Here is a 12,945-nt window from a genome sequence, read left to right on the forward strand (position 1 = left end):
GTCAAGAAAATATAATTGGTCAAATCTATATCCCTTCTGCTTTCAAATGCATAAAAAAGATCACTTTCTCTTAGGAGACAGCAATACTAGCTACCATATGCTCTCTTTAAGGCTGACTTATCTTAAACTGAGTTGAACAGGGCTAGGCAGAAAAAAAACCCCTGCTTCGACTCAGTCCTGGTAGAATCCAAGCAGGGGATTTCATTCATTGTTTGGCTGGAAAGCCTATATATTCCTCCCTTCCTTTTCCCTGCCTAAGCTTATTTCACTGCTAACTGGGAAATTTTCTGCATCTGGGCACCCTGTATGCAGGTATGCTGGAGGTCTTGGGGACCTCAGTGCTTCAAAAATGTAAATACACAGGCTGGCCACTGGTTTTCAAGGCAACTGAAAAGACACAGACTGTCTTTGCCTTAGAGATCCGAGTTTTTTCAGGTTTTGTGCTTTGTCTGTAGGTCAAACATGTAGGTTACCTCAGATCAGAGCATTCTTGGGCTTTAAAATATATAGCCAAAGGGGCTAGACAGTGAGGTTTTCTAAAACACATACACCAGCAATATCCAGCTATGTTAACAGAATGGTAAAATATCAAAGTCCTGAAGAAAAAAGAATTGTGTTTCTCGATGCAGGTCTAGACATAAATTATGGTATCCAAGAGTTACCCTATTTGTAAGTAAAACTTAAGCAGAGACTCTGTGTTAAAATTGATCAGTGTAATTGAAAAATGGAAAATGATGGAAATCCCATTCAAAGAGAAAAATGTACATAGTCGTTATTACTTATATGAAAGCCTCTGAGCAAAAATTATTTTTAAGTCATACGCTCTGTATAGATAATTAAACAGAATGTGTCAAAGAAATTTGAACAATTTCGGGTGCACCAGAAATGAAGAATATTGCATCCCTTTGCCACATGTAGATTTTCTGGCATTAAACAAGTTGTGAGCTAATGATGTAGTCATTCCCTCAGTGGGGTACTAATCCTAGTCCTCCTGATTGCCTGCTGTCATAAAACCTATGGGAACTTAATATCAGTGAGATGCCTCCTTTCTGCCAAAGTTGACTATAATTGACCAATGGGTTAAAAAATTATAAGAAATCATGAAATCGTGAATCACATACAGTATGTGACTCCTTAAAATCCAGTTTAAATATATTTAACCTGCTCATACAGCCCCAAATCCCTAAATATCATGCTTTTTCCTATAGTTCTCTCTTAATCACTTGCCCAGTAATTTTTATTCTGTGAGTTATTTCTAAGACAAAAAATAGCTTTCTCAATAAATTGATTTCCTCTTTCAATGGCCAGGAAATTAAAACTGATTTAGTTTCTCATCCATTGAAAGCAGAGTATAAAGGAGGAAGAGCCAGAAAAAAAAAAATTGCACTGTTAAAGTTATGCACTAGATTTTTACAATAGCATATAGAAGTGACCTAATGAAACTAAGCTATTTTTTTAAGTAGTCATAAACAGACTTTGGTGGCCTACACATAAGAAGGACATAGTTTGTAGATGGAAGTAGTACCTTTTATTAGCTCAATTGGATTAGTGGGAAAAAGCAAAGAACCTTTCAGGCATACAGGTCTTTCAAGAACTTTGCTTTTTTCTAGCAATAGCTTTTTCCAGTCAGTCTAACTAAAAGCACTACTTCTATCTAAAAATCTTCTCCTGGAGAAAAGGTCCTAAAAACTCTTAACAGATGGCATCAGAGAAGTTGGCCACTGCCATGCCACAGTCACAGCTAGGAAAGCCTTGCAACTGCCTCTGTAAATGTGACATCTTGAGATGCATCGGAGCAGTCATCCAGAAATATTGAACCCATGCAAAATGATAGTATCTGATGCTTCAACATTAGTTTGAAAAAATACCCAGAAAGGCCAAGATGAGTAATAAAACCAGTACACTATAAAGTAGCAGGAGCCAGTGTAATTACCTAACCAATCTATTGTATAAAGCAGACTACTGCACCTCCAACTTAGTTCTTGTGTAACAGAGACCAATACTTGAACCAGATCAACACTTATTCCATGTAGGTCTGAATCACTCCTGCCCTTTAGCCATTTCAGCTATATAATACACTCCTAATCCTTTCCTCAGACATCACTTGCTATTTTCTTCATGTAGAGGTGAGACAAAATCACTATTATATATAATTATATATATATTATAATTTCACTGTTTTCTTAAGATATCACATTGGGCAGCATAATCTGGTTCCAGTCTGGCTCCAAAGAATTAACTCAAAGAAATTACAGGTGAAAGATTTTTCTCTGCACAAACTGTCAGCTTTTAATGTGGCAGTTTGTTCTTTTGTTACCTTTCTTTTAAAACACAGAACTATTTCTCCTAGTACTTTCTGAGTTACATAAAACACGTTTATAATCTTTACTGTTTCTTTCTCCTCAAGATGATCTTTAAAGTAATACACAAGAACCTGAAATTGCAGCACTGCCTGTGATTAAGGCTCAGGGAAATGTATTTTACTTGCTCTGAATGATCTCATATTTAAATAAAAGAACACTTTAAAGAAAAACAAAGCACTTTAAAATGACACATTTCTTTCTCCCTCAGTAATTTTCCACCTTCTAATGTCTTAAATAAGGAAAGTTTGTACTTAGCATAAACTTTCATAGAAAACTAATCAACAAAATGAATGCATTACTAGGATATAATGGCTGAAATTACCACAGCAGGGTGTTTTTTTAGCTATGTTGGTGGCTTCGTTAGGCAGCTCAGACTGAGCAGGTAACGTGTGTGTATACATGGGTATATTCAGATACAGATTACATATCGAGAGAGAAAGGTGGGCAGAAGATAGAGCCACAAGAGGACACGAGGTGCCAAGGGTGTGTGTTGTTGGGATTCCCAAGATGAGATGAATTCCTTTCTGGTTGGGCTGGACTGGCTCTGCACAGGGGAGTCATGCAGGTCTGAATGCTCCCCTCTGTCTGTTTCATGCTCTCTTATGGTGCTATTAAGATACACCACTGATCACTTGTCTTTTTTTTGCAATTTCCCTTTTGTTTACTTCATCTTCCCTACTTCTCAGCTTTCACTCCAGATACCTTTCCTCCAGGTTTTGTGCTCCTGTGCTCTCACTTTTTCAGGAATTTCAGTTTCTCAAGCTCTCTTTGAAGTCAACCTTCCTGCCTTCTTTTTTCCCTTTCTTCTAGGTTTTTCTGTTCCTTCTTTTTGTTTTCCTCCCATTCTCTCTTTCTTAATACTACTACACCTAGTTCTATTTTACTCTTTCTTCCTGATCATGACTGGAGTTGAACTTTCCACTCTCCCAGCCTTTTCTGTGCTTCCCCACCAGCTTCTATATAATTTCCAGTCAATTTTTGCTTTCTTTAGTAATTTCCTTTCTCTGCCTCCTGGTCATTCAAGACAAGCTATTCACTTTCAAAAACCAAAAACAAGCAGCAAGTCTACTGAAAAGTCCCTGAGCAAGGCAAGACAATTAATAGTTATTGCCAGCTTTCCAGCATCAGCTGAGGCTGCAGTCTCATAAGGAGCTGAGGATGTAGTCTGGAACTCCTCGTGTGATGCCACCATACTGTGAGTGTGGGAGCAGAGAAGAACTTTCCCTTGGGAGGAAGGTGGTGGCTGAAGTTTTACTGAGAAATGGAGTATTTAGAGAAGGAAAACAGGCTTTCCCTCATCCTTTAGAAAGACAGACAGCTGGAATCTCTTTACAGTATTTATTCCCTTATACAGAATGTACTTGAAGGAGTAGCCTGTGATTACTCCTCTTGACTTAATGACTCAGCAGGATTCACTGATCTTGAATGCCACTGACATGTATCCAGTAGTTCACACCTTGCAGTGCTGTTGCTTGAGATAATTTTTGGATTCAGGCAAAGAGCACACATCTCGCCTCAAATTTTCCATGTGATTTTACAAGCAAGACTAGTTTGTGGGATTTTTTTAAGCTCTGATTCTGGTGTCATGTGTGTAGATAGTATTGTCCCATAGTGTTGCACCAGTAGCATCCATGTCTTTGCCTGTGCTGGGTGGGAGTCATAGCCAGACTGCACTTCCTTTCTGTAGGCAGAAGTCTCCCAGTCGTTACAAATCTCGGTGCTCTTTTCCTCACATTTTTCTGTTTCTATTCCTGCCATGTATTCCTGTACATTTCAAGTTTCATGTAACCATGAAGAAGTCTGCTCTTGGTGTTGGATCTGTCTCCTCATGTCTTAATCCAGCCCATTTATGCTTAGCCATGGAGTCCATACATGATGCAGTGTTTCAGGCATACCAAAACACTCATAAGAAATGAAAGTTACGGCAATCAGAGACAGTGAGGGAGAGTGAGGCAGTACAGTGAAAAGTGATGGAAGAGGACTGTTATTCTATTTCCATCACTTAAATAATTCTTATAAATAACACTTATAAATAACAGATAAAATGTTCTTGGTGGAATCATATCCCCACTGAATTCAGTTGGAGTTTAGTGACTGACTTCAAAGATGTACCCATCTTACTCTTCATTCACTCTATCTTTAACCCAGTAATTCTGGAATTAAATCTGCATTAAATTATAATTATATAAAATTAAATATATTTTTGTATCTCTTTGGCTCATTCCAGAGGAAAAAAAGAGGAGGGGGAAAAGGCTTATATAGTGTTTATGTAAGTATATAGATGTGATGCTATTGAGGCTAGGGTTAAAGAGAATCACTATACTGCCCTTTGTTAAGAATCAGTGTTCACTTCTGCTTAGAGACACTTCTATTTCCACCTTGCCATTATATAATGACATTTTCTTGCAGGATTGTCAGAAGATATCATAAGTTTATTCTAGGAGTAGCACTAGGAAGTAATTTTGCCCTGTATTTTCTTTCTCTAATGGAAAATAAGACAATGCTGGAGATAACAGCTTTCTGCTTCCCAGGTGCCTGGTGAGACATTTTGTTTCACATTATTTTTCCAAGTTCCACTGGATTTATTTTGAAAGGATGTAATTTCTCAGGGAAAGGTGATGGTTTCTTCACTCTTAGATCATGCCAATGCTTCTTAATTGCCTCAGTAGCCAACACCCTTCAAAGGGAGATTCCCACCTCCTTCCCAGATGCAACGGGACTGAGTCAAAGATCCCATTATGGTTTTGTTGCTCATACTGTGGAATTAGCTGAACTCCCCCATCATGTCTGCAAGCAGGATATCATATGGTGGGGTGTGGGAGGAGAAGAAAGGAATTTGTCTGAACTGTGGACAAATGTATCTAAGCTTGCTGCTCAGATTGCCGGCTGCATGGGATATATGAGATGTGCAAGTATGAGACAGCAGATGCATGGGAGGTTGAAAAAGCAAATTCCAGCAGAAGTGCAATGAAATTATATTTAGTTTTACAAAGCAGTTAGGTGACTGCTGGTTGTATTTTTCTTTTATTTGCTCTGTGTGCTTTTATATACAGATGATCATATATGCTCTTACTGTCATGTTTGAGTTGCTAACTCAGTAGATGTTGCCTGCCTGAGCCCCTCTCCATGTGTAATACTGATTAGTCTCAGCTCTTCAATACACTGCTAAATCTGTATGACAACTGACCATGTTAATTTTCCCAAGACAAAGTAAGGTCTGCAAGAATGAGCTTGAAACTCCTTCAGAAATTGTTAATTTTTTTTTCTTTAAAGCAAGTAGGACATTTATAGCTTTTTGGTATAATACTTTCATGTAGATGTGGTCATAGCTGGCTTTGTAAATATAAATATTCTTGGTGGGAGATACCCTTAAGGCCTGTAGCAGTCTTAGGAAGGTAGCAGTGCTTGCTGCATATAAGGGTCTACTATATGTGCATTTCTTTGAAGGGCAGGAATATATGCCTTTCTGTTTATAAAATGAATTAAATTATGCGAAGGAAATTTTCCTGTTGATTTCAGCTAGCCCTGCAGCTAACTGTAATGTACATTTATATTACCACTGGAGTTGTTTCTGATCAGAAAGATGTTACTGGTGTAATATTTGAAAACAGAGGGCTTGCATAACTTTAGCACTTAATACAGTTATTGCAACAGCTAATCTTGTTGTCAGGCAGTGTAATTCCTATTTAATTTTCATCTTTCTGTCAGATTTTTCCCCTTAAAATCCAAGGGGAATAATAAATAACGTGAAAAATCCCCTGAAGAAGACAACCTTTCACCTCAAAAATACAAATCATACTGCACTGCTGTTTCAATCACTTCACTAGAAACAGATAAAAATACAATGAAAAGATTAAAAAATTAGGCACAGAAAGAAACACAGAAAAGTCCAATATGAGCATAAAGAACTTCTTTGTGAAGAAAGCCGAAATCTTTTTCAATGCCCATCATATTGTATATATTTGCTGACCATTATTATCATTATGATTCCTTCCTGTTTAGGAGATTGTCAACTTCAACTGTCGGAAGCTGGTTGCTACAATGCCTCTTTTTGCTAATGCAGACCCAAATTTTGTGACTGCCATGCTAAGCAAACTGCGATTTGAGGTGTTCCAACCTGGAGATTATATTATCCGAGAAGGGGCTGTAGGTAAAAAGATGTATTTCATTCAGCACGGTGTTGCTGGTGTCATCACCAAATCCAACAAGGAGCTGAAGCTGACAGATGGCTCTTACTTTGGAGGTGAGTAGGAAAAAATGAATGATAACATTGGAATGAATGCACTAGAACAAAACATGTTCAGGTATCAGACACAGAGACATCACAGTAAGTCTGCTGAGTGCCTTTTGCCTAGACAATTCCAACTGCAGTGAAGAGTACACAAAATATTTCTGAATGTTGTCTGAATATCCTCACAACAGTTATTAAAGATGCAGAATGACCTTCCTGAATTTTGAAGTTATTTTGAATTAAAAGCACTGTTATTTAACAGACAGTATTTAAATTTTTAAAAAAATTGCATAGTAATTTTATAGCTATTTAAAGATAAAATAAACAGGATTAATCTTCTTTGAAAACAGATACAATTTTTGAGTCATAAATGTAAACTACTTCTAAAAGGTAAAAATCACTGTAAGAATTACAAAATTAGGCAGTGGATAAAAGACCATTATTTATATGGGGTATTTTGGCATACATGAATATTTCAAGCTATTATTAGTGCTTTTTCACTGAATTTTAGCACACAGCAATGTTTATGCTTCCAGTATATACTACAAGAAACTGGATTTCCTACCTGACTAGATAGCTCTCTAACAGATGTATGTTAATAAAAACCAGACATGGGTTTTAATCCAAATTAAATTAATCTGGTAATCCTAATGAAAAGTAGGCTTTCATTTAGATGAAGGCGTCTGAATATTTATATTTGGATGAAAGCCATCTCTTTTTTTAGATATAATAATTGACCGGTATGAAAACATTGTTCCTTGTGACTGTAAATTGTCTTTGTGCAAAAGAATAGGTGTCTGCTTCTGCAAGTAGCAGCAAGGCTGGTTTCCAGAAGCTGATTGAATATTTGTGTGTACCACTGCTGCCTGTGACAGTTACAGTTAGTTGGTCATTGTATTAATTTTCTGTTGAATCTCATGAATCATCCCAGAACTGAGTCAAAAGCCTTTCAGAAAATGTTCAATTGAAAGCCTAATCAGTGGCATTTAGCTGGTATACAGAACTGGGAAGCTTAGAAAAGTGAATTGGGCTCAGTGTTTGAATTGGGCTATAGAGTTACTTAACTAATCCCATTTTAGAATAATATGCTAAAGCAACTCCTACTGCTCTGGCCAGCAGGCCTTGTCACTCTGCAGTAGCCTCTGCAAGGTGATTTGTACCAGTATTTGTAGAAGCACTTTGGTAAAGAGGTCTTGTGCTTATCCCATGGGCTTAAACTGTAGATGCTGAAGACAGGAGATTAAGAAGAAAGAAAAGGTAAATGCTGAGGATGAAGAAACAGAGCAACCTTGGTCTTGGTCTTCTTTATGCTTAGCAGTGCCCCAGTTTATGAAAATGAGTTTGCAAGAGCCTGCGTGCTGGATCTGACCATAATACTCCTCTGAACCAGCAGAGGATCAGAGGAGATTGCACATGAAAGTATTTTACATAACTGTCAGCCTGTTGTTGCAGTGAGAACAACTGCTTAGCTCATCCTGTTCATCCGCTACCCTTAGCAAGAATGCAGACCAAAAATAAGCTATTTGCAATATCCAGACACCACAAGAACTTATTACAGTGCATACCAAGCAGTTTTGCTCATCCAAACTGCAGCTAGGATGAGACAAAGGGTGCAAAAATGGGGGCAATGCATCCAAAGCCTGACAGCTGTTGGGGCAAATGGGAGATAGTAACTGCTGCTTGGTGTAGCCTGGAGAGTAGAGGTGGGGCAAGGAGAGGAGAGGTGAGGAGATGGGAGGCAAGGAGAAGAGGGAGAGGAGAGGAAGGGCGGGCACACAGGGAAAGAGAACCTGGGAAAGGAAGTGCCCTGAGATCCAAAGTGGTGTGATTCAGATTTGTTTTAACAAATACTATATAGCATTTTGAATTCCCAGAAGTGGATTTCAGACCCTGGAGAAGAAAGACCTGTTTGCTGCTGAAAAGAGAGGAAACAAGCTGCACATCAGATAACTGTGATTTGAAAAGATTTGGTTTGTCAAAGCAGAAAAAAAAAACATTTCTAATATTCTCATCTTTCTGGAGAAGACACTGTTTCCCTGAAATGTGTATCGGAATCTGAGAGGAGAAGAACAGAAGCAGTGTCACAAGTATTTGGGAAAGGCTTGAATGGAGACTGTTGGGAGGGTAGAGCCTGGAAAACCAAAAATTGCAGTAATAAAGAGAGGACATATCTGAAGGTTTGAAGACTGAGATGCTGTTGAACATTTAAATTCCCCTGGCTGATCTTTGTTCTGAATTTAAAAAAAGGCTCCCCTATGGATCTGGGTGTTCTAAGTCTCACATGAAACTAGATAAACCTTACAATTGCTTGGAAAGTCTTCTCAAAAAGAATGTGCTTCACCTCTGCTTTATGTTCTCTGTTGATTTTTGAGGGAGGTGCAGGGTGGTGACTCTAGAAAGCCATACATAGATCTGAGCTTGATTACCATCAGCCTTTTTCCTCATCTGTGTTTGGTGGTTTCTCCTTTCTGGAGGGAAGGAGTAAGTACAAGACAGTAATCATGGAGACTTTGTGGTTTGTTCATTGGTATTCCTGTGGGAAGAGCATCCTATCCCTTAACCTTCGTGTGTGTTCATAAATCTAACCTCCTTGAACTTTCTGTGCAGGAGCATTACTTAGCCCAGCAGCTTGTAGGATGCTAATTTTCATCCCAGTAAGTTTTTTTCAGACTGTTGATTGAAGGGTATGATCATCCTTCCTATCTACTCCAAGTGCTAGTAGGAATTTGAAAGTAATTTCTGGTACTATCTTTTTCAATAGGCCATGTAACCCCTTCCCTCCCCCCCACTCCCCCTTTGACGGTATACACAAAATGGGTAAGTGAGTGCATGAGAAATACTGACCAGACTACGCTCCCTCAGATCTGCAGTCAACATACCAAAAAACAATATCCCCCAATTATGAGATGATAAATACAATCAGAAGAAAGTGTGATTTGAGATTGACTATGTTCTTTCAAACCTTTCAGTAATGACCACAGAAGACATGTTTTAAAGAGACTACCATAAATTATGTCTTGAACAGACATGGATCAGTGGAAGGATTGTTTCATAAAGATTCAGGACAATCCATTTTCCTTTGCCTTTTACTGGCATTTAAAGAAAACAGTAACTTTTTATTGTCTGACATTAGAATCTTTGTCCTCCCATGGTGTGCTTGACTGAGTTTTTATAAGAGGGACAGGAAATAGGCAATGAAGAATACAAGCTAATTTTCACTATATTGTGGAGTTATATAGTAATTTCTACACCAGTGAAATGACGTAAGCCACAGTTACCAGTGGAGAATTCCAGGATTTTAATACTCTATAGCTGCTTTAATTCAATTCTTCAGGGCCATATCTTGTTATTTTTGAGGAAATATAGCAATACTCATTTTTCCTAAACATCTGCAGATTTTTTTATATCTTCCTTCACTTTTTCCCTCTGTTTTGTAAAATGTCTCCTAGTTCCTCATTATTAGGAATGGAATTGCTGCTACTTTCAGCAAAGCAGTAAATGCATCTATTCTCTTTACAAATAAAAGAGAAACTTCTCCCACTGAAACTGACAAAGTTTTCCTATGAGGGGAAACAAGGTTGCCCTCAATGGAAATTATGACCTTCTCCTTTTAGCTGTTTCTGTAAGGAGAGTAAAATGTGAATGAAGAAGGTCAGGAGCGAGTGGACGGTCATGGCTATGTTAACACATAGGACAAAACCATAAGGGAGGTCAGAAGAGTGTGGGGAGCCAGACAGAGATCAACAGAGAGAGGACTGTGTGGGTAGGAGTCAGGTTGTAAGTAGTGCAAAGAAATATGAGATAGAGGAACTGTGAGTGCAGGGGAATGTTGTGGACATGAGATTGATGGGAAGAGGAAGAAAATGCAAATGGAAAAGGCATGTCTGAACAAGATAAAAGCAACCTTCAGAAGCTGGAAAGGAGTGGGAAGGTGCTTAGACCTATCCCTTTTGAACAGCAAGTAGGAGAATCTGGCTGCATGTGTGTTTGCAGCTAAGTTGAATTGCAAGCTTGACATGAACACACTTGAATTCAGCCTTCCTGGGATGGAGAATAAGAATCAGGAGGCAGGTGAAAAATGTAAGCAATTGTATTTTGAGGTGGTTGTGATGGCTAAATTATTTAATTTTTTGTCATCTTGTGTTCCGGGTGGAGTGACGCACTTTACTCATAAGAGAGAAGTAGCAATATGTTTATTGATATAAACCAGCAATTTAACAAAGTTTTATAGTAAATGCAGCAGTGGTTTAACAAGATTTGATGGCAAGGTTCACTTGATATTTACTGCACAGAGGACAGGGTCAGACAAAACTGTCAGGGACCCTCCTGTTGAGTCACAGGGTTTAGAATGGACCCCCTTGCTTTCTAAACTCCTTCTCAGAGGGGAGTCTAGGTGCGGCTGGATGCACTCCTAGTCCCAGACTTGGTCAACAGTTTATGTCTAAAGGATTATATATGTGCACTCAATCTTTAGCTAAGATTTCAAAGTTTAGCATGCTATTAATCACTTACCGAGAATCTGTTGTGTCAAGGAATCTCTCAACCTTGAGGAGTAACCTTCAGAGGCATCCCTAGACAAGGGGAGATCCTGGTATGCAGCCCACTGCTGGGCAGGAGAGCTCAATGGGCCTTGGGCTGTCCACTAATTATGGAGTAAGATAATTGACTTATAGTCATATTTACATACCAACTACAGGTGTTAGCTTTTTCCAAATTCGGCTTGAGTCGGACATTGACCAGCACTGTGGTTGGGTAGGAACATTGTTCAAATTAGCCCTTGACTATTGTGTTGTTATCAGTCTCCCCCGAATCTACTTTGAGCTGGATGCAGACATCACAACCAGACGCGTCCATTACAACCACCACTGGTGGCTGTCACTTGAGCAGTGTTATGGGAAATACAGCTCAGGTGGGGCGGGGGGAGCACACCATCACATCTTGTCCATGGTTTTGAGTATCTGCAGTTTACAATACTGAAAATGTAAAGTCTGTGTTAAGTACACAACAGTGGAAAATGAGAGCTCCCCAATTTTTTTTCTGTCTCAGTGCATATTTGTGTTTCTCCTCTCTAATACCTTGGTAGTTCAAACTCATTTGTGCTATAATTCCAGCAATAAATGGTAGCGAGGAAATTGCCAAGTTTCAATCCCATTGAACCTTTTCCTCTGAGTACCAGGTGATCGTATTAGAAATATCTCAAAGGCTTCTTGTGATAGGAGGAATTACTGAACAGATTCCATATTAATTCTTCACTAGACACATAAAATTGCTAAAATGCAAAGATTTTGAAGTCTTTACAGATGAAGCACAACAATGTAAGTCTTTCGCTTATAGAGAAGTATTGTTCATCATTTACTGAGGCTTTAGAGAGCAGAAATAATAATTTATCTAAGGAGCCTAATACTAATCTAATTTACATTATACCAATATATATCGGTATAAATTGGTGTAACACCACTACTATAAGGCAATTCTGATTATATATGTTGGTGACTTAAAATGTCTCATGATTAATTACAACAAAAAACATGCGGGAGTGCAATAAACTAAAGAGAAGTTTGCGTTAGTCAAAGAACTCCTTTCCAACAATTTCCTTCGTCTTACTCAGTTGGCTCCACATGTGGCTCTAAGGGCTGCTTTAGTCATCACAGTAAGATCTGGCTCTGAAATTTCTCCTTCCCTTCTGGAAAGGCCTTTTGTTCCCTGACGCCTTGTGACCCTCCACTTCTCTGCATACCCCTAACCCCAGCCCCAGTCTGCTGGTGTTCACATGCTCTCCGCTATGGACTGGAAGCCCCTGCTTGGGGAACAAAGGGAAAAAAGCAGCTTTTTGGCATTTTTATAACTTGCCTCAGATTGTTACACCTGCAAACACAAAAGTTAAAGCTGTCCCAGAGCCACTGCAGAGCATGTTGATGAGCAGGAGTAGTTTCATGATCTCCTGTTCCCCTCCAGCTGCCAGCCCTGTGGAGTCGGAGTACTCTGGATGGGCAGTCCTGATTCAGCTAAGCATGTGCTGAACTGCCTTTGTGCTTAACTGGTGTGTTAGAGTGGGGCTGACATGCCTACAAAGAAAAAAAGAAAATAAATCCAGCACTACCCAACCAGTAAGGCTCAGTGCCACTTACTAAAGGGAGGATTTCTGGGAACATGTTCAGGACACTGCTGTTACTTCATTTGCTTTCCTGCTGGTGGACAGAGGACTGATTGTTCACTGTGGTCTCGTCCTGCTCTTGCTGTAGTCACTGGCAAAATTCCTGTCAACCTCAAAGGACACAAGATAAGACTTATCTCCCTGCTATCTTTTCTTTTCTCCATCTGTTTTCACACCTGTGTTTACACAGGCTTTCC

At 39.0% G+C, this 12,945-nt stretch overlaps 1 protein-coding gene across 1 annotated transcript in view; it reads left to right on the forward strand.

Moving 5' to 3' along the window:
* The window catches only part of HCN1 (hyperpolarization activated cyclic nucleotide-gated potassium channel 1), a 190,630-nt gene that overhangs the window by 163,090 nt on the left and 14,595 nt on the right, over positions 1 to 12,945 (forward strand). Inside the window, exon 7 of the mRNA XM_010585827.1 lies at positions 6,366 to 6,606. Coding sequence (XP_010584129.1) covers positions 6,366 to 6,606 — 241 coding nt within the window. The remainder of the gene's footprint in view (positions 1 to 6,365; positions 6,607 to 12,945) is intronic.

The sequence above is a fragment of the Haliaeetus leucocephalus genome, unplaced genomic scaffold (genome assembly GCF_000737465.1).
Source record: "Haliaeetus leucocephalus isolate CR32 unplaced genomic scaffold, Haliaeetus_leucocephalus-4.0 Scaffold120, whole genome shotgun sequence".
Classification (NCBI taxonomy): domain Eukaryota; kingdom Metazoa; phylum Chordata; class Aves; order Accipitriformes; family Accipitridae; genus Haliaeetus; species Haliaeetus leucocephalus.